At 40.7% G+C, this 22,785-nt stretch overlaps 1 protein-coding gene across 1 annotated transcript; it reads right to left on the reverse strand.

Moving 5' to 3' along the window:
- Positions 1 to 850: 850 nt before the first annotated feature.
- LOC307200523 (vomeronasal type-2 receptor 116-like) lies at positions 851 to 11,590 on the reverse strand (the record flags this gene model as incomplete). The annotated part of the gene is made up of 5 exons (XM_079949063.1): positions 11,546 to 11,590; positions 10,429 to 10,613; positions 9,909 to 10,035; positions 1,665 to 1,957; positions 851 to 859 (listed from the first exon to the last, which is right to left on the reverse strand). The coding sequence occupies exons 2-5, from the start codon at positions 10,579 to 10,581 to the stop codon at positions 851 to 853; spliced, it is 582 nt and encodes a 193-aa protein (XP_079805189.1). The 5' UTR covers positions 10,582 to 10,613; positions 11,546 to 11,590.
- Between the last annotated feature and the right edge of the window lie 11,195 nt (positions 11,591 to 22,785).

Genomic DNA, 22,785 nt, shown 5'->3' on the forward strand with positions numbered 1-22,785 from the left:
CTTTCTCTCAACTCTATCTCTGTCATCTCATGAAGTTTCTTGCTATCTCTGTCAATGGATTCATTCCGCTCCTTCAGCATAACAACTCCCTCATTTGTCTGGTTCACACCTCCAGGCACCTTTGTGAAGGTCTTGTCCATTCCATCACCTGCAACCATTCTCCTTTTCTGTTCAGGCAGACCTTGATCAGTATTCTCCCCCCCAAAGAACCTGTGTATTCTTTGGTCTGATTTTTCTCTGATCAATTTTTGTTCATCATTTTATCCTTCTCAACTATGAACTCTTTCAATTGCTCACCCAATAGATACCACACAATACCAACAATCAGTGGGGTATTCAACAATATCTTTGCCATATTGGATTGTATTTCTCTCCACCTTAACAGTCTCTGCCTTGAAGTCTTGTGTCTGTCTCTTTAAGAAAGAAGCCAGTACTCACAGAAAGGAAGGGGGGTTAAAAGTAAGAAAAAAATGATAATTCTTAATCACCAGAGCATCCTTATCCATTTTTAATCTTTCTGAATCTGAAATAAATAGGTATGTCTTTGGTATTATTTTACAGTCTGTTAGATATTCTAACTAATGTCTCTTTTTATGACAGCAGTCAAATAACATTCCAGGTGAAAATTAATTGGCACAAAGGGTCATCCAAGTTATAATCTCAAAATATCCCAATATCAAATATTGTTAAATGAAGAGAGGCTTTGCTGATTTGAGGTCCTGAGAGCTAACCTTCAAGGATATTGTGCAGTATCTGGGCACAATAGCAGATTCTCTCTCCAAAACTTTATCTACCTCCAGAAAGTTCTCATACTCGGTTTAAAGAACTGCTTTCTTCAGAGCATGTGAGGTTAATCTCCCTATCACACAAGGGAGAGTGTACTAACAAAGATTTAAGTCTTAGCTGGCAACGGGAGTGTTAACCAGCAAAATTTCCTCCAAGAAGTCAACACGTAAATAATTTTAAATGAACTTTTGTAAATAGTATAAATGAATTATGCATAAACCTTACCCTTCCTTTTTAACAATAAAATGATGGCAAATCAAAGAGATGCCTTAATTCTTTATTCTTATTAGTTGCTCTCTGTTGTTCAGCTCTGGCCTCAGCATGATAATATAGCATTTTGGGGCAAAGATGCAGCCCAGTAAGCCAGCACTGGAGGCCAAGATGGAGAAGATCTCCACCATCACCATGTACTTCCCTTTGGTGCTCAGGTAGGTTGGGACAAAACACAACCAAACACTGCAAAAGAGCAACATGCTGAAGGTAATGAACTTGGCTTCATTGAAACTGTCAGGTAATTTGTGGGCCAGGAATGCTGAGAGGAAGCTGAAGAAAGCCAGGAGGCCCATGTAGCCCAGGACACAGGAAAACAAGGTCACGGACCCTTCATTACATTGCACAGTGATTTCTTTCATTTGTGAGTGCATGTCTAAATCTGGGAATGGGGGAGAAGTTGCCAACCAGAGAGTACACAGACTTGCTTGAGTCAAAGAGCAGGAAAGGACAATGGAGATGGCTAGTCTTTTCCCCACCCACTTCCTCAGGCTGGACCCTGGCTTGGTGGCCATGAAAGCTACAACTACGGTAATGGTTTTGGCCAGCACACAAGAAACAGCCATGGAGAAGATGATGCCAAAAGTAGGTTGTCTGAGGAAGCAGACCATTTTCCCTGGTTTGCCAAGGAATAGCAAAGAAGATTGAAAGCAGAGCAGAAGAGAGATGAGGAGAGTGTAGGTGAGATCTCGGTTGTTGGCTTTGACAATGGGTGTATCTCTGTGCTTCACAAAAGCTAGTAACACTAAAGTTGTGACAATGGAGAAAGAAAGAGCAATTGAGGCTAAGCTGATCCCTAAGGGTTCTTCATAAGAAAGAAAGCTCATTGTTTTGGAGATGCATCCATGTTTGTTCCTGTTTGGATATTGGTCTTCTGGGCATCTGAAACAGTCATCCATATCTGAAAAACAGAAACAAGTCAAATACTAAACAAAATTTATTTGCTTCTTTTGCCTCCCTTATGACTGTTTTGGGATTTCAACCTGGACATTCTTAATGCACTGTTGTAAAATGAAAGTGCACTTTAATTAGCCCACAACTTACACACATTTGATCTTTGTGCACTTTACACAATTGGCAAGCAAATGAAAAATAAATAGAGCAAAGGGAACTTGTGCCTGGGAAAAAAGACTTGGCCAATCCCACCTGCCACTGAATCCAGTATTTTTTACTATACACAACTTGGGCTTTAGGTGTGATCCCGGAATTGTAACTCCTGGGTAAGTTGTGGGCTTTCTGTATAACAATTATTCTAGCGCATGTTATGTGATACTGTGTAGCAGCTATTACAACATCTGCACCTATTTTGTCTGGATGCAGAGACAGTGGATAGTTATTTTCATGATTTTACTTATAAACTGAAGCACAATCCAGATAAGAATGAGGTTCCCTAGATTATTTGGCGGTTGCATCCTCAGTTTTGGCTGTCACCAAAGCTGCCTTTTTCTGGACAGGGATAGCCTAACTTCTGTCATCTTTCCTTTGGTTATATATAGGTTAGATAACTGCAATGGGTTATAGATGGGCCACCTCTGAAGATGGTTTAGAAACTTCAGCTTGGGCAGAATTCTGTGGCCATGTTGCTGTTCTAGGCAAGACAGTGTGAACATGAAACTCACTCTGCCCTGACTATACTAGGTGCCCATTAGTTTTTGGGCAAAGTTCTGGTTTTGACATATAAGGCCTTAAAATGCCCCAGGATGAAATCCTCCCAGGACTGCCTCTCCCCATATGAACTGTACCAGAATTTCCTATTGCCATCTGAGGCTCTTCTCCTACCCCCTCAACAAGAGATCCTGAGAATGGCAATCCCCAAAATTGACCTTTGGTGTGATGGCTGCCCATTTGTGGAATGCTCTCCCTGGGGAGGCTCCTGTCGGAATATCATTATTTATCTTTAGGCGCAAGGGATATGTTTACTTTGACAAAGAAGCCTTTTGGCTTTTAACCATATGTGGCCTTTTAGAAGTGGGTGGAATATTCCCAATGTATTTCTCTTTCCTCTTGGCTTTAATATGTGTATGGGGTTTATTGTTTATTTCAGGGTTGGCCCAAGATATTTAGGCACCTGAAGCAGATCCCAAATGGCATCAGGAAGGGACTTCCGGAGGCGGCGCGAACGGCAAGGGCGGTCCTCTTCCTTTAGTGAGGGGGAAGCTCCGTAGAAACTGGGTCGTCCGCTACGGCGAAGCGGAGACCCACATCGGAAACCCACAGGCAGCAAGAGCCTGTGGTCTTGAGACTCGGCGGGCGTCAGAAGCAGCTCCCGAAACGCTGAAGGAACCCCGTAAGGGGCTCCGGAACGTGGAGGGGGTAGCGGCGCTGTGAGTCGTTTCGCAATCTACGGAGTTAAGCCGCGCTGCTGCTGCCGGTGAGCGCTGACCTTTTTCCTGGAATTTTTGGACTCGGGAAAGCAACAACCCGTGAGTAAAGAAGGACTTTAAATAATTTGAGACTAAATTATTGAATTTGGCTGAAAGCGGAGCGACGCAAAACAGGAAGTCCGTCTTCCGCTGTCACTGAATTTCAAAGCAAAGAGCTGGAGGAGTGGAGGCTTTAAAAGAATCTTCAGCCTAATTGATTTGAGCACCCAGTGAACTTTTTCTTAAACAAAATAAGGACTTTAAGTATTTGACTATCTGACTTTCATTTGTACTGTGATACCTTTCTTCTATTGGAATTACAATTTGGATGAGAAACCCAGGTGCTGGAGCTGCCTGTGCAACTTGAGCTGTCAGTTCTGCGGATCTGGCTATTGTGTATTAGAACTTGCAACAATCTGAGGGTTTGGACTTGCTACTTTGAAACATCAATTGAAGTACCAGTATGCACTGTTTGATACAACGTGGCTGTTAATACCAACTCTGCTTAAAATTTGCTATTGAAGGTCCTTGGACATTAAATTTGATTCTAGTAAATTTATTAGAATTGGATTCTTCCCTTGAGACATTTCAAGCTCCCCCTAGAGGATTTGGGATTTACAGCAGTGACATTACTTTACTTTCCTTTTCCCCGACCTCCTGTTTTGTTTTTCTCTGGGCCGCTGCTTTCTCATGGGAACAACTCAGCTTGACCTTGACTTTTAGATAACCTTGGAATGAGTGGCACAAGAAGGAGGGGAAGAACTAGACAAGCAACTTTGACAACTTTAACCTCAGTCTCGCAGGCACGTAGATCATCTGTACCCACTTTGGCTTCAGAGGAAGAAGCTGCTGCTCTGCCAAGGGCAGGAGAGGGAGAAACTGAACAGTTACAATTGGAAGATATGGCCTCAGGAGCAACTGCTTCTATTCTAGAGAAAATCTATGAAAAATTGGAATCTTTGGACAAGAGAGGGGAATCTCTGGACAAGAAAGTCGATGAACAAACAGCCAAAATTGAACAAAATACAGAAAGTCTAAATAGATTAACTGGACAAGTATCACAGAACGCACAGGCAATTGGGCAGTTGACGGAGGCCACGTTAGAAAATTGGAAACTGGCTGAGGACACTAGTAAAAAATTAGAAAATTTTGAACAAGAGGTAAGACCAATCTGCAAACAAGTAGGTGAACATCAGACTTATCTATCGATGATAGAACTGCGGAACCGGGAGAGTAATTTAAGGATAAGGTCGATACCAGAAGTGGAAGAAGGTAATCTAGCTGAGTTTCTGACTAAAGAATTTTCCAAGTTCTGGAATTTAGAGGAAAAGGACTTTAAAATTGTGTCTGCTTTCAGGCTTGGAAGACTTGTAAAGAAAGAAAAGCCCAGAGACTGTTTGATAATATTGAGATCAAAGGAGGAAAGGGATAAGATTTTGGGCTTATATTACGGAAAGTCACTGGACATTTTGGATAGAAGAATTGAGTTTTATAAAGATATCCCTAAACAACTGTTGGACCTTAGATCCGCCTACCTTGAATTGGTTAAACTGCTTAGGAGCAATTCAATTATCTTTAGGTGGGAATTCCCCCAAGGATTATCTTTCACCTTCAGAGGGAAGAAGGTTAAAATTAGAACACTGGAAGATAGAGACAAATTTTTGACCACATACGGAGAGGACCTTCAAAAAGGAATTGAACTACCTTTTGGGCCTGGAGCACCGGCGGTACCAGCACCCTTGGAATCTGAAGACTTAGCGAACAAGATACCACCCCTGGAAAAATAACTAGATTATTTCAGGATGTCTCTGCAACTTTTGAGCTGGAATATAAATGGCTGCAACATTCCGGAAAAGAGGAGGAAAATATTTCACATATTAAAAAAAGAACAATTGGACATTATTTGCTTACAAGAAACACATGTGACCAGGCTCCATAGAAAAGTGTTAATAAATAAAAGACTGGGCCAAGAATTCATATCTTCGGACAGAGTAAAGAAGAGAGGTGTGGTGATATATGCAAAAGAGAGCCTGTCACCTAAATTTTTATTTAAAGATGAACATGGAAGAATTTTGGCAATTGAGATACAGCACCAAGGAGAGAAGCTTTTGATATTAGGAATCTATGCACCAAATGAGGGGAAATCGGAATTTTACAAGAAGTTGCATGAGACTATGCTAGATTTTCTGGACTATAACAACATCATCATGATGGGAGATATGAATGGGGTCGTATCAACTAACATGGATAAATCACAAAGTCAAAATGTCACAAAAGACGGCAGACTACCAAAGACTTTTTTTGAAATGACAGACAATATGGATCTGATTGACATTTGGAGAACAAAGAACCCCTTGGGAAGAGAGGGAACATTTTTCTCTGAAGCCCAGCTGACCTGGACAAGAATCGACCAAATATGGATATCTAGAGGTCTGGTACCTAAGGCCAGAAAGGTGGAAATCTACCCAAAGACCTGCTCCGACCATAATGCAGTAAAGATGGACATGACACTACTACCAACCGGCTCCTTTAGATGGAAAATGAATGACAATTTGTTTAGAGATCAGGAGATTATTAAGAAGGCCCAAAAAGCTTTGAAGGATTACTTTGAGATAAATATGAACACTACGGTGGAAAAAAGAATTATCTGGGACGCAAGCAAGGCTGTGATGAGGGGTTTTTGATACAACAGAATGCTGTAAAGAAAAGGACACAAAATGAGAGGAAAGATAAGATCTTAGAGAAAATTAAAGAACTAGAGAAGAAGCTAAGATCAAACCCGAAGTCACAGCCGATTCTGAGAGAAATTAAACTTTATCAAGCACAATACTCTAAATTGATAAACCAGGAAGTAGAGTGGAAGATTAAATTAATGAAACAAAAAACTTTTGAATCGGCGAATAAATGTGGAAAATTGCTAGCTTGGCAACTGAAGAAGAGACAAAAACTAAATACAGTTACAAATTTAGAGATTGAAGGAAGAAATATTCAGAACCCTGTGGATATTAGAAAGTGCTTCCAGAGATATTTCAAAAAATTATATACTCAAGGGCCACAAGATGAGGTTGAGATTAAACAATTTTTGGAAAAAAATGGTCTATCTAAATTGTCACAAGAAAATAGATCAATCCTGAATTGCAAAATAACACGACAAGAGATTGAACAAGCCATTCAGAACATGCAATTGGGCAAATCCCCAGGGCCAGATGGGCTGACCTCCAAGTATTATAAGACATTAAAAAACTATCTGATACAACCACTGATGGAGGTTAGCAACGAAATTATGGAGGGGAAGAGGGCGTCGGAATCGTGGAAGGAAGCTTTTATCACATTGATACCAAAATCGGAAGCTGAAAAGACACAACTTAAGAACTATCGTCCCATCTCTCTTTTAAACGTGGATTACAAAATATTTGCAGACATTTTGGCAAGTAGATTTTAAAAAGTATTAAATGAAGTAATTCACAAGGACCAGGCAGGCTTTCTCCCAGGTAGACACCTGTTTGCTAATACAAGGAACATTATTGACATTTTGGAACTTTTGCAAACAGACATAAATACAAAAGCAGTGTTAATTTTTATAGATGCGGAGAAGGCCTTTGATAATATTTCCTGGAAATTTATGAAGGGAAATTTAAAAGAAATGGGAGTGGGACGGGGTTTTGAGAATGGGATTGATGCAATATATTCAGAGCAAAAGGCTAAACTGATAGTTAACAATGTGGTTACAGAAGAGTTTAAGATTGAAAAAGGAACACGACAAGGCTGCCCTATTTCCCCTCTGCTATTTATTTCGGTTCTGGAGGTGCTCTTAAATATGATTAGAGGGGACCGGTTGGTGGAAGGAATTCAGGTCGGAGTGAAACAATATAAACTTAAAGCTTTTGCAGATGACCTGGTTTTGACCTTGCAGGAGCCAGAATCTAGTACGAAAAGAGTACTACAATTGATTCAAGACTTTGGTCGGGTGGCGGGATTTAAATTAAACAAACAGAAAACCAAGGTATTGGGAAAAAATCTGACAGATACAGAGTCAGAACGGTTTCAGAGAGAGACAGAATTAAATGTGGTTAAAAAAGTAAAGTACCTAGGGGTAAACATAACAGCAAAAAATCTGAATCTATTTAAGGACAATTATGAAAAATGTTGGTCAGAAATTAAGAGAGATTTAGATAGTTGGACAAAATTGAAACTTTCTTTGTTAGGCCGAATTGCTGCCATCAAGATGAATGTATTGCCAAAAATGTTGTTTTTGTTCCAAACACTACAGATTGTGGACAAGACGGAGTGCTTCGGGAAGTGGCAGAGAGATATATCTAAGTTTGTCTGGCAGGGCAAAAAGCCCAGAATTAAGTTTAAGATACTAACTGATGCGAAAGAAAGAGGGGGCTTTGCCCTGCCAGACCTAAAGTTGTACTATGAGGCCGCAGCTTTCTGCTGGCTAAAAGACTGGCTACTTCTCGAAGACACTGACGTACTGGATCTGGAAGGTTTCAACAATGCTTTTGGTTGGCATGCATACTTATGGTATGACAAGGTTAAGATCAATAAGGCCTTTAAGAACCATATTGTCAGAAAAGCAGTGTTTAATGTCTGGACAAAATATAAAGACTTATTGGAAAATAAAACTCCAAGGTGGCTATCACCTCTGGAAGCTAAGGCCCGAAAAAGACCCAATATGGAGGCCAAATGGCCAAAATATGGGGAAATACTAGAAAAAGATGGAGACAATTGGAAATTGCAGAGTTTGGAGAAAATGAAGGATAAAGTGCGAGACTGGTTACACTACGCTCAGATTAAAGAAGTCTTTAAAAATGACAAAAAGTTAGAGTTCCAGGTGGAGAAATCGAAATTGGAAACAGAACTGTTAGAACCTAAGACCAAGGTACTTTCAAGAATGTATAACTTGCTGTTAAAATGGAACACACAAGATGAAATGGTTAAATCGGCTATGATAAAGTGGGCACAGGATATTGGGTATAACATTATGTTTGAGGACTGGGAAAGGTTGTGGACCACTGGGTTGAACTTCACTGCATGGAATGCTTTGAAGGAAAATGTAATGAAAATGATATATAGATGGTACATGACCCCAGTTAAACTGGCCAAAATATACCATTTGTCTGATAATAAATGCTGGAAATGTAAAGGAAATGAAGGAACATTCTTTCACCTGTGGTGGACGTGCCCTAGAGTGAAGGCCTTCTGGGAAATGATATATAATGAGTTGAAAAAGGTATTTAAGTATACTTTCCCCAAGAAACCAGAGGCCTTCCTCCTGGGTATTGTCGGCCAGAGGGTGATAAAGAAGGACAGAACTTTTTTCCTGTATGCAACAACGGCAGCAAGGATACTCATCGCTAAGCATTGGAAAACCCAAGATCTACCCACACTGGAAGAATGGCAGATGCAACTGATAGACTATATGGAATTGGCTGAGATGACCGGCAGAATCCGAGACCTGGGAGAGGAGAGAGCTGAAGAAGATTGGAAGAAATTTAAGATTTATTTACAAAAATACTGTAATTTGGTTGAATGTTAAGGAGGATGCTAGATCATAAATAATTGAGCACCACTAAATTAGATGTAATCTGGATGATAAAGGAGATTGAGGAAAGTATTTTTTTTTTTTTTGGAGAATTATTAGACTAAATTAAATAATGAGATTTAAGAATGAAAACAAGTTGATAAATTGCTGGAAAAATTTTTACAATGATGCAAGTGGGAGCGAGAGACGTGAGGGAGTCCAAAGATGTTATGAAAAGATGTTATGATACATGTTATATTGTTTATCATTTTCGCATTTCTGTATTTAAAAATCTCAATAAATATTTATATATATAAAAAAAACCCAAATGGCATCAGGAAGAAAGGGGAAATGTAATAATTAATAAAACAATCCCATTGAAATTCATTTTCCTGGGAATAAAAGGTATAATTTTGAATTTGTGATGTCCTGTGCAGTTTGGCCAGACGTATTCCTGGCACATCTTCACTTCACTGTTTCCTATCTAGAACTGTGTATCTGGTTGTCCATTTGAGGGGTGCCCCTACATTTTTTCGCATCTGTCATGTGTGGCAGAGAGCACTAAGGAGAAACTGACCTGTCAGACCCAGCATCTACTACGTGTAATCAAATGTTGATTTCATCTCTTAAAAGCAGAAATTTGTCAAACTCTCCATGACCATCATCAGGAGTGTTAACATTTCTCTACGGACTTTTTGATAGTTTTGTTTTAGCCATTTTAATGGCCAACGGTGTACAACTACCGTAGATCATTTTGTCTAGTTTAGAGCTCACACTCAAATCCATATAAAATGTATTGCATGAGGCTTCCTCATTTTTCAAAATGTCCCTGGGAAGATATTGGAAGTCAACAGAGAAACATTCCAGGCAGCATGGTAATTAAAGATAGCAATTAGATCTAAAGAAGCAAACCATCCCAATCCTAGGCAATGAAAATAAAACATGAATTCTATGTCACAAACCATTCTGGTCTGAAATCTTCCCTTCTGGACATGGAGCACAATCATAGCAGCAAAATTTCTCCCCTTCCTTCCTTTTCTTCTGATGACCAGGGGAGCAGCAGTCATTACACACAGAAATAGGCACCACCTATCCATCAGGAGGAAAGAAAATTCAGGTGGGAGAAAGTCTCCATTCCTCCCCACAAAATAATAATAATAATAAAATATATATATTTAATTTCTTGGTTTTCTTTTTTGCTCATGAACTTGAAAGACTCATCTTAGAAATTTTACGTATAAACTTGTGCTGTAAAAGTAGAGGATGCATCCCTAAAAAGATGGATAGGACAATTGATCATTGGTCCATCTGGCTGTTTTGGGGGTTTTTGTTTTTTACAGACCAGTGTCATTTTCAAAGCCTACTTGGAGATGCAGAGGATTGAACATTGCATTTCAACCATTTTGTTATTCAGATGAGCTCTGGCATTTTTCCAGTGGGACAGAGCCTGCAGGGCCCACAATCACAATCCAGGACCCATACCTGGTTAAAACCCTTGTGCCATTTAATCTTGTCCTCATGAATGATGAATCTTCTTGCTTCCAAAGCAGCATTGTCCACTTGTCCCACTTTCACTCGAAGGAAGGACTTGTTTGGGAATGTGACTATGTTCATGATGTCAAATACACCTTCCATTTCCTTTTTCCCATTGAAACTCACTGTTTCTCCTGCAGAGTTATTAAATATAATGCCGCAAAGAAAAGGTTGCAGCTAATTGAAAAATAACAAGACATAAAGGGGGTAAAAATTGATAAACAATTGAAGCAAAATGCTGTGATTTGAAAAGTCCCTCTTTTATAACTATAATCAAACTACGGTTCCCAAACACCTCCATTATCTTACATTTTGGTTCCCGAATGCTGAAAACCTGGAAGTAAATGCTCTGGTTTTCGAATCTTTTTTAGTAACCAAACCTTTGACACACCTTCTGCTTGAGTGTTAGTAGCTCATGCAACCAATCAGAAGCCGCGCCTCGGTTGTGGAAGGTTTCTGGAATGGATTGCATTCGACAAACAAGGTTTGACTGTATTTCAAAAGATACAAGCCTAGGTGAGGGCAAAAGGCCTTTAATACAGAGTTTGGCTTATATGACCCCTTTGCTCCGGAATGGGTTCGTCTGGGTCTCTGGCTCCTGTGAATGAGCTGAAAAGGTTTTAGAATTGGAGTAATTTTCACCCTGCCCTCTCCACACACACCTCTTTGTAACCTTTCAAATCCTTGGCTCAGTCAGCTGAAACACAGTTAACCTGGGATGGAAGACATAATCAGAGTGTCTTCAGTATTGCTGGGATGGGAAACATCATATGGATCAGCCTGAGAGCTAAGGATTCCAATAAACCCTCATCCCAGCAGAACTCAGGTTTGGCTTGCTGCCTTGCCATGAGATGATGTAAACATAAACCACATACATTCCTACATTGCTGGGATTGGACTAGATGGGCCTTGGGGACCTTCCATCTCTAGAATTCTATGACTAAATGATTCTAAATTTCTCATTAAATAAATGTATAATGCCATTTCGTCAGGTACTTGTTGATACAATCCCTCCTTGGAATATTCAACCCACTGAATTAAGAAGAATTTGATTTCAATATATTACCTTCAGAGGTTGCCAGTCTTGAAGATCCAACTTTCCATCTGCCATTAAAGTCTTCTGCTTCATTGTAGTTGAGACAATGGCATGCAAAGCATGAGCCACAACACAGACAGCATTGTAGATACTGTAGCTGTAGCCAGTCATGCCCATTTCAAACAGTGCCCCCGGAAGGCTCTTCAGTCTCTCATCCCCAGTACAATGTTCATTACTATCCAAAGGCACACTGGGGTTGGGGAATGTACAGTCAAATGCTTGCTCCCAGACATCCTTGAGGAAACCATCTCTGTCTATTCTATCAGGCTTTATATTCTGAAGAAATGTGTTGAACCCTAGAAGCTCTTCTGAGTGAATTGTTAATGAAATTGCACCTTGAAAGGAATCAAGATCCCAAGACTTTTGAAAACCTGTTAATATTAATTCAATCTGGGTTGTTATGATCCAAACTTTTCTAAATGTTGAGCTTTCCTTATTTTCAGGATCACTAAGAAATATAGCAGTTCTCATCCAAACAAGGGTTAAACTTTCTCCAAAGATTATACATGCACTGACTTTATTATCTCTTAGAGAGAGAGAGAGATCCAAGATCACATCCATCATTTTACCCAGCTTATCTAAATGGGCTACTTGTGGTATATTTTGGAAGAAGGCTGAACAGATTCCATACTTGGGCAGCAATGGTTCCAGGGTGTGCAGGAATTTTTCTCCACCGTCACCCTCTACAACATAAACTCCAACCCATGTCCATCCAAAATGCTTTAGTAAGCTGATGATCCCCATATATTGATGGCTGTCATTGGGTACCATGCGGTAAAAGGAAGGGAAGTGATCTGTATCACTCTCCCCTGGGGGAAAAGATCCATATGTGATCTAAAAGGAGGTGTATAGGCATGATGGAGTTAACATTAAGATAAACCTTCATTTTGAGCATGTGCCTGCTCATTCAAGAAATGTAATTCAGAGCAAGGTGTGGGTTCAGGGACAGTTAAACCCAACTTCCCTTTTCTAGCTAAATTCTCTAGAATTATTTCAATTTTTTAAAATAAAAAATTCTGGAAATTTTCTTCCTTCCTTCATTTTGTACATTTTCTGGAGATTCAGCACTGGTATGTTAGGCTAGTGGATCAGTTTATAATATCTTTCTAAAGCTCTATGATCATCATCATTATTAGTATCATTCTAAATTGAATCCCAGCTATTAACATGACTCCTGTATTTTGCACCAGTTGATCTTTCAAAGATGTTTTCCAATTGAGCTTCATGGCCAGTCTGGATTATAAGCAATGGAAGAGTGTACATTGTGAAAATCCACATCCCTGTTCCCATTCAAAGCTGCTACCTGAGGAATCTTGTAGAGGCCTATGGTGTCAGCTATATAGAAGGAGGTATCAGAGCTAAGTCCTCCAATGATGGCTATGAGGTTTTTCTCCATGTCACATGTATAGTTGGGGATAAATCTATTCGATTTGAAAAGTAGGTCCAGAGTTGTCCGATACGTCATCCTTGCATCGTAATAACTATCATAGATGTGAAATCCAAGGGTGAGATTGGGCAAGATCTTGGGGCTGTCATTTATCTCTTTTACAGCAAATGCCAAGGCAAGGGTGTGCTGGTAGAATTTTGGCACCACACTGCAAATGAATTCAAGTGTAAATTCTATAGTGTATGGAATCAACATATCATAATATGGATCATTTCTGTCTTAAATTAAAATATATTTTGAAATGAGATTATTTTCTCTTCTCTTTCTAAGCTAAGAAACACCAAACAATCCAAATAACATTGATTTTTCATAAAGTCATTTGCATTCTGTAGAGTTGAGAGATCTGTAGTAAATCTGTTGCTTGTACTTTTCACCTGACTTGATTGAAAAAAACAGAACATAACCCACAGCTCTTTGGTATGTGAGCAATTCTTATATCAAGTTTGTCCTGGACCATGAAACGTAGAACCCTAAACACAGTGACTGCCTAGTGTTGTCTTTCCTGAATTTCTGCTGTAGTTTGCTTTCAAATTCGCTTTTGTCGGTCTTTGGACTATAATAAAGAATGTGTGTGACAATCTTATACTTATCACAAAATAAGTTCCATTGAACTCTGTGGGGCTTACCTCTTAGTAGACAGTTGTGGGTAGGTTGCTGCTCTGCGATACTTTGGTGGATCATTTGTCTTTCTTCTAGATGATCCCAGGTCCAATAGTTGACATCTCCAGCTAGGTCTGGGAATGTCGCTGTGCTAGAAACTCTGGGAAACTGCTACCCATTACTGTTTATTATACTGAGCTAGATTAGCTAATAGTATGACTCTGCATAAGACAGCTTCTGGTGTTTATTTGTAGAATTGCACCATATGAGCCAAGTCCTAGGTGCCAAGGCAGCCCCCCCCCCCCAAAAAAAAATACCACACATTTTTTAGAGGGCAGTTTCACTCCACCCTTGGCTCTTTGGACTTCATGCCTGTGACATTAGGACATCATGTTGGATTCCTTCAGTCATCTTGAGAAGATGGCGGCTCTGGACTACACCATAATTTCCTTACAGTTAAAGGTAAAGGTAAAGGTACCCCTGCCCGTACGGGCCAGTCTTGACAGACTCTGGGGTTGTGCACCCATCTCACTTAAGAGGCCAGGGGCCAGCGCTGTCCGGAGACACTTCCGGGTCACGTGGCCAGCGTGACATTGCTGCTCTGGCCAGAGCCAGAGCCAGAGCCAGAGCCGCACACGGAAACGCCGTTTACCTTCCCGCTGGTAAGCGGTCCCTATTTATCTACTTGCACCCGGAGGTGCTTTCGAACTGCTAGGTTGGCAGGCGCTGGGACCGAGCAGCGGGAGCGCACCCCGCCGCAGGGATTCGAACCGCCGACCTTTCGATCGTTAGTTCTTATTAAAAATCAATGAGATGCGTTCACTGTGACTTTCAACATCCCATTGATCCCAATAGGAACACATCTGACACATTTCCATTCCAACCTATGTATTTCTTTTCAGAACAGCAATCAATTTTGTTCAGTGGGTCTTATTCTCAGAGGAATGAAGCACTGAGATTTAGGATTCTCTCTGTGTGTGTGTGTGTGTGTGTTTAAAATATACAATTTTTCATTAAAAATCACAGATGATAGATGATAGATGGATAGATAGATGGATAGATGATTGATATAGATGATAGATAGATAGATGATAGATAGATAGATAGATAGATGATAGATAGATAGATAGATAGATAGATGATAGATAGATAGATGATAGATAGACAGGATTAATCTAGGGTTGCCATATTTTAAGATGTAAAAATCTGGACAGAGTTGCTCATCCTTTTTGGGGGTGATCATGCAAAATTCAGCTTTTTTTTTTAGCAGGAAGCACAGAAAATCCTGGACATTTACTATTAAATTAAAAATCCCCCCCAGGTGCCAAATTAATACATACAGAACCCTGCACATTACCAAAATCTTCTGGTTCATATGGCAACCCTATTCCATCTGAAATTAGTTGGTGCACAAATCTTTTTTAAAAGGTAAAAGGAATTTAAGAAACACTTTCAAGGGGGAAGAAATATTTTGTGAAACTGGAGTACCAGCTTTCATATAGCATTAGATTTATGTTTGAATTTATCCCCAACATTATCTTTCTCAACTTTACATTTCACCTCCCAAACACCAGGGCTGTGTAGAAATCACACATACTTTGGGTGCAATTAAAGCCAAACTTTAACCTCATTCCCTTCTCTCTGTCACTTCATAAAATGGAGAACAACTGTCTGTGCTGAAAGTCTGCAAGCTGAGTGGAAGAGTGGTGCCCTTTTTCTTGGAGATGGAAGGCAATACCCAGACAGTGACTGACAATGAGAAGTGCTCAGGGGTTGACCTGTTGGAACTTTCTCAGTTAGGTAAATGATTCTTTGTGGAGCTGTATAATTATATACAGTGGTACCTCAGGTTACAAACACCTCGGGTAATAAACACTTTGGGTTACAGACTCCACTAACCCAAAAATAGTACCTCGGGTTAAGAACTTTGCCCAAGGATGAGAACAGAAATTGTGCACTGGTGGTGCGGTGGCAGCAGGAAGCCCCATTAGCTACATTGGTACCTCAGGTTAAGTATGGCTTAAGGTTAGGAACGGACCTCTGGAACAAATTAAGTTTGTAACCAGAGGTACTGTACCACTTTATTTGCCTGAAGCATTTTTATCCTTTTCAGCCAGAAAAGTCTTCCAAAGTAGCCACTATATATAGGTCAGTGATAAGAAACTCACTACATTAATACTTAGAATTTAGGAGACATGATACAAAAGGAATGGGGATTTGGAGGGATAAGTGGGGAGACACTTACTATGGAATTGTGAACATGTTCTGTGAAGGCTGTTCTCTGAAGGAAACTTCATCAAATGTATAAAAGATTTGAGAGGAAATCCCGCCAATGATGAGGCCACCTGGCTGGTACCACTCATGAGGAACAGGAAAGGGGTCACTGGTGGGACACCTGGTTGGATCTGCACTGTACACACTAGGTACATGCAAAAACAGCAACACATATACAAAAAACATTCTAGCAGTGTAGCTTATTTCCTTTTTGCATAAGCCTCTTAAGGAGAAAAATCTTGCAGTCTTTGAGAGGAAGAGACTACATTGGGTAATAACTGGCTCTGGCAAAAAAATTCCAGAAGATATTTGTGAGTTGCATTTTAGAATCAAAGTGTAACAAATGGAGCCTTGGTTAGAAGGTGAGATTGCCAGCACCCATTTCAAGTCTGGCCAATAAAGGGAAAATAAGAGAAATAAGAAATAAGATGAGAAATAAGATGAGCATGGTCTTCTCTGGCCTTTGCCTCTACCCTCACCACTCTGCTGAATACAATATTATTTATTATAACAACTTCCAGGCTTTCCTATTGAATTTTTCCAAGTGACTACTGGAAAGTCTCTTGAGCCTTGACAAACTGAGCAAAATATAATGATTTGTTTAATTGCATGAATAGATAATATTGTTTTCAGAGTATTAGCTCAGAGTAGCAGTTTTGGTAACCAACAAGTTCAGGTGGGTTTGTTTTCTAAAATGTGACTCCATGTTACCTCTGACCCTGAGCAGCCCACTAAGTGGCAAGTGGCTTGAAATCTTCTGTGGCGAATGAACATACTCAGGAAAGTCAGAGTGCTGCCATTTTCTTTGTGGATGCAAAACAGCAAATCCTGAACTAAGGGCCACACAAGCAACCCTAGTTTTACAGAAGGCAGGCAAACACATTTCTTTACACTAATAGTCTAGGGGATCCTCCTCCCACAAAGCACGACACACCCACACACCAGATGCATCATCAAAAAGAGGAGAATTAATCAACTGATTATTCAGACTGTTAAAACTTCCAGGTGGTGTTTTGCTTGCATGGGTAACCTCCAGATTGCATTACGGATGCAGTGCACCTTTTGTGAGACTGCCCCTGAGGCTGGCTTGGAATGCGCAGCTAGCGCAAACTGCGGTGCTCACTGGAGAAAAATTTCACCATCATGTTATACCACTGCAGATGAAAGAACTGAACTGCCTGCAAATGAGGTCAATGTGCTAGTATTGGTGTACAAAGCCATATACAGCTTGGATCCACAATACATAAAAGAGAATTTCCCCTTTATGTAGGCTACTAATCACTGTGTTATGCAGCTCCATATCTTCCATTCCCATTTCCACTTTGTCATGATTTCACGTCCTAATTTAAATTCCTCTTCTTTCACTCTGTTTCCAAAAGGCCGGAGGCTTGGTGATAAAAGGTAAAGGTACCCCCGCCCGTACGGGCCAGTCTTGACAGACTCTGGGGTTGTGCGCCCATCTCACTCAAGAGGCCAGGGGCCAGCGCTGTCCGGAGACACTTCCGGGTCACGTGGCCAGCGTGACAAAGCTGCATCTGGCGAGCCAGAGCCGCACACGGAAACGCCGTTTACCTTCCCGCTGGTAAGAGGTCCCTATTTATCAACTTGCACCCGGAGGTGCTTTCGAACTGCTAGGTTGGCAGGCGCTGGGACCGAGCAGCAGGAGCGCACCCCGCCGCAGGGATTCGAACCACCGACCTTTCAATCGGCAAGTCCTTGGCGCTGAGGCTTTAACCCACAGCGCCACCTGCGTCCCTGGCTTGGTGATAATCCCCTCTAAATTCATTCCAACTTGTACACAGGATCCTTTCTGTCGACTCTATCTCTGGCATCTCATGAAGTTTCTTGTTATCTCTGTCAATGAATTAATTCCACTCCTTCAGCATAACAACTCCTTCATTTGTCTGGTTCACACCTCCAGGCACCTGCAACCATTCTCCTTTCCTGCTCAGGCAGACCTTGATCAGTATCCCCACCCCCCACCCCACAAAGGTCCTGCGTATTCTTTGGTCTTATTTTTCTCTGATCAATTTTTGTTCATCATTTTATCCTTCTCAACTATGAACTCTTTCAATTGCTCACCCAATAAATGCCACACAATACCAACTATCAGTGGGGTATTCAACAATATCTTTGCCATATTGGATTATATTTCTCTCCACCTTAACAGTGTCTGCCTTGAAGTCTTGTGTCTGTCTCTTTAATAAGAAGCCAGTACTCACAGAAAGGAAGGGGGGTTAAAAGTAAGAAAAAATGATAATTCTTAATCACCAGAGCATTCTTTTCCATTTATTATCTCGTTGAATCTGAAATAAATAGGTATGTCTTTGGTATTATTTTGCAGTCTGTTAGATATTCTAACTAATGTCTCTTTTTATGGCAGCAGTTAAGTCACATTCCAAGTGAAAATTAATTGGCAGAAAGGGTCATCCATGTTATAATATCAAAATATCCCAATATCAAATATTGTTAAATGAAGAGAGGCTTTGCTGATTTGAGAGCTAACCTTCAAGGATATTGTGCAGTATCTGGGCACAATGGGAGATTCTCTCCAAAACTTTATCTGCCTGCAGAAAGTTCTCATACTCAGTTTAAAGAACGGCTTTCTTCAGAGCATGTGAGGTTAATCTCCCTATCACACAAGGGAGAGTGTACTAACAAAGATTTAAGTCTTAGCTGGCAATGGGAGTGTTAACCAGCAAAATTTCCTCCAAGAAGTCAACACGTAAATAATTTTAAATGAACTTTTGTAAACAGTATAAATGAATTATGCATAAACCTTACCCCTTCCTTTTTAACAATAAAATGGTGGCAAATCAAAGAGATGCCTTAATTCTTTATTCTTATTAGTTGCTCTCTGTTGTTCAGCTCTGGCCTCAGCATGATAATATAGCATTTTGGGGCAAAGATGCAGCCCAGTAACCCAGCACTGGAGGCCAAGATGGAGAAGATCTCCACCATCACCATGTACTTCCCTTTGGTGCTCAGGTAGGTTGGGACAAAGCACAACCAAACACTGCAAAAGAGCAACATGCTGAAGGTAATGAACTTGGCTTCATTGAAACTGTCAGGTAATTTGCGGGCCAGGAATGCTGAGAGGAAGCTGAAGAAAGCCAGGAGGCCCATGTAGCCCAGGACACAGGAAAACAAGGTCACGGACCCTTCATTACATTGTACAGTGATTTCTTCCACTTGTGAGTGCATATCTAAATCTGGGAATGGAGGAGAAGTTGCCAACCAGAGAGTACACAGACTTGCTTGAGTCAAAGAGCAGGAAAGGACAATGGAGATGGCCAGTCTTTTCCCCACCCACTTCCTCAGGCTGGACCCTGGCTTGGTGGCCATGAAAGCTACAACTACGGTGATGGTTTTGGCCAGCACACAAGAAACAGCCATGGAGAAGATGATGCCAAAAGCAGGTTGTCTGAGGAAGCAGGCCATTTCCCCTGGTTTGCCAAGGAATAGCAAAGAAGATTGAAAGCAGAGCAGAAGAGAGATGAGGAGAGTGTAGGTGAGATCTCGGTTGTTGGCTTTGACAATCGGTGTATCTCTGTGCTTCACAAAAGCTAATAACACTAAAGTTGTGACAATGGAGAAACAAATAGCAATTGAGGCTAAGATGATCCCTAAGGGTTCTTCATAAGAAAGAAAGCTCATTGTTTTGGAGATACATCCATCTTTGTTCCTGTTTGCATATTGGTCTTCTGGGCATCTGAAACAGTCATCCATATCTGAAAAACAGAAACAGGTCAAATACTAAACAAAATTCATTTGCTTCTTTTGCCTCCCATATGACCGTTTTGGGATTTCAACCTGGACATTCTTAATGCACTGTGGTAAAATGAGTGCCCTTTAATTAGCCCACAACTTACGGACATTTGACCTTTGTGCACTTTACACAATTGGAAAGCAAATGAAAAATAAAATGATAAATTTAGGCAGAAAGGAAGCTTGTGTCTGGGTAAAAACACTTGGCCTATCCCACCTGCTATTGAATCCAATGTCTTTGACTATACACAATTTTGGATTTAGGTGTGATCCCCAGGATGTAACTCCTGGGTAAGTTGTGGGCTTACTGTTTAACAATTATTCTCAGGCATGTTATGTGATACTGTGTAGCAGCTATTACAACATCTTCACCTTTGGCTGGATGCATCAGACCATAGCTATTTTCAAGATTTTACTTTTAAACTGAAGCACAATCCAGATAAGAATGAGGCATTCTTTGTGGATGATTCCCTAGATTAATTGGTGGTTGCTCCCCCAGCTTTGGCCGCCACCACAGCTGCCTTTTTCTGGACAGGGATAGCCTAACTTCTGTCATCTTTCCTTTGGTTATATATAGGTTAGATAACTGCAACAGGTTATAGATGGGCCACCTCTGAAGATGTTTTAGAAATTTCAGCTTGGGCAGAATTCTGTGGCCATGTTATTGTTCTAGGCAAGACAGTGTGAACATAAAACTCACTCTGGTCTGACTGCACTAGGTCCCCATTAGTTTTTGGGCAAAGTTCTGGTTGTGACATATAAGGCCTTAAAAGGCGCCAGGATGAAATCGTCCCAGGACTGCCTCTCCCGGGGGGGCACTAGGGGCGCTAGGGGCGCATTGGAAGATGGCTGACAATACCATCTCTCCAGCTCACACGAGGTAATTAAGAGGCTGATATGGGAGTATGCAGCCTCTCTTGTTACCCCAAGGAAATGGGGAACACTGCCTTGCCTGCAGTTGCCATAAATCACCCCCAGATTCGAAAGAAGGGGGTGAGGGCACTAGGCACATAGCCCTCGTGGGAGACGGCTCTCCCTGAAGCTGTCTCTGATCGTGCGTTCTAGTTGCTGGAGCTCAAAATAAACAATTAGAGAAAAGCGAATGCACATATTTCGAGTGAAGATCGGGAGATAAGACTACTAATTAAAGTGATCTCTGTGAAGTGGAGCGACGGGCTGGATTCAACAATATATCAAGAAGAAGATTCATCAAAGGATTGGTATGTCGGAGCGGGACTGAAGGGGGGGACTTTTCTTTTTTTATCTTATGTGAGTATCCAATAACCCTCCCCCCAAGAAAGAACCGTTGCAATTACTGATTACAAGCAGGGTGACTAAGAACTGTGTGGAAATAAATTACTAATCAAAGACATGGCTTGTGGGAACATCGGGAAAGGAATGGAAACTCTTTGTGACGCAATTATAAAAAGAGTTTTGTTACGGCAGGCCTGGCCACAGGATGATTGAGGGGGAGGAGGACCATGGCTTGTTATTATACCGGACTGTGAGTTTGACCTGGCAGGGCCCCCTGAGAAAATTGAGGAGAGACTGGCAGGCCTGTGGAAATTAACGGACAGACTTTGGGAATGTTTTGTACGGAGGTGCGGAAATGGCATCTGTCTATTTTGATATGGCTCTTGGAGGAGTGTAAAATCCACACAGGATATAACAACGTTTGTTTTCAACCCGCTTGTGGAGACTACCAGAGATCACAAAGAAAGGAATATATGATAACAACAAGCAGATGAGGAAAATAACAAAGAGAAGATTGAACAGAACTGTGAATACTATTTGGACAGAACTGTGTACATTAAAGCAGCAGCAGCAAGAGAGATGTTTGGATCCCTTTCTGAGCTCAAAGCATGGGTACCCCCAACAAAAATTTAAAAATTTGGCTGTGTAATTTGGAATTAATGTGATTTGGAATTAATGTGATTTGGAATTAATGTGATTTGATTGGCCTGTTAATAAAAATTATTTGAAAGGACTGCCTCTCCCCATATGAACTGTACCAGAATTTCCTATTGCCATCTGAGGCTCTTCTCCTACCCCCTCAACAAGAGATCTGGAGAATGGCAATCCCCAAAATTGACCCTTGGTGTGGTAGCTGCCCATTTGTGGAATGCTCTCCCTGGGGAGGCTCCTGTCAGAATATCATTATATATCTTTAGGTGCAAGGGATATGTTTACTTTGACAAAGAAGCCTTTTGACTTTTAACCATATGTGGCCTTTTAGAAGTGGGTGGAATATTCCCAATGTATTTCTCTTTCCTCTTGGCTTTAATATGTGTATGGGGTTTATTGTTTATTTCAGGGTTGGCCCAAGATATTTAGGAACTTGAAGCAAATCCCAAATGGCATCAGGAAGAAAGGGGAATTTTAATAATTAATAAAACAATCCCAATGCAGGACATTGAAATTCATTATCCTGGGAATAAAAGGTATAATTTTGAATTTGTGATGTCCTGTGCAGTTTGGCTAGACATGTATTCCTGGCACATCTTCACTTCACTGTTTCCTATCTAGAACTGTGTATCTGGTTGTCTATTTGAGGGGTGCCCCATGGATTTTTGCACCTGACATGTGTTGCAGAGGCCACTAAGGAGAAACTTAAATGTCTGATCCAACATCTACTACTAATAATCACACTTTGATTTCACCTCTTAAAAGCAGAAATTTGTCAAACTCTCAATGACCATCATCAGGACTGTTAACATTTCTCTATGGACTTTTTGACCATTTGTTTTGGCCATTTTTATATTTTTTTTTCTGTTTAGGATATCATAAAGTAGGTGTGCAACTACCATAGATCATTTTGTCTATTTTAGCGCTCAGACTCAAATCCACAAAAAATGTATTGCATGAGGCTTCCTCATTTTTCAAAATGCCCCTGGGAAGATATTGGAAGTCAACAGAGAAACATTCCAGGCAGCATAGTAGTTAAACATAGCACTTAGTTCTAAAGTAGCAAACCATCCCAATCCTATCCAATGAAAATAACACATGAATTCTAAGTCACAAACCATTCTGGTCTGAAATCTTCCCTTCTGGACATGGAGCACAATCATAGCAGCAAAATTTCTCCCCTTCCTTCCTTTTCTTCTGACGACCAGGGGAGCAG

Source organism: Podarcis cretensis, assembly GCF_951804945.1.
Source record: "Podarcis cretensis genome assembly, chromosome: 13".
Classification (NCBI taxonomy): domain Eukaryota; kingdom Metazoa; phylum Chordata; class Lepidosauria; order Squamata; family Lacertidae; genus Podarcis; species Podarcis cretensis.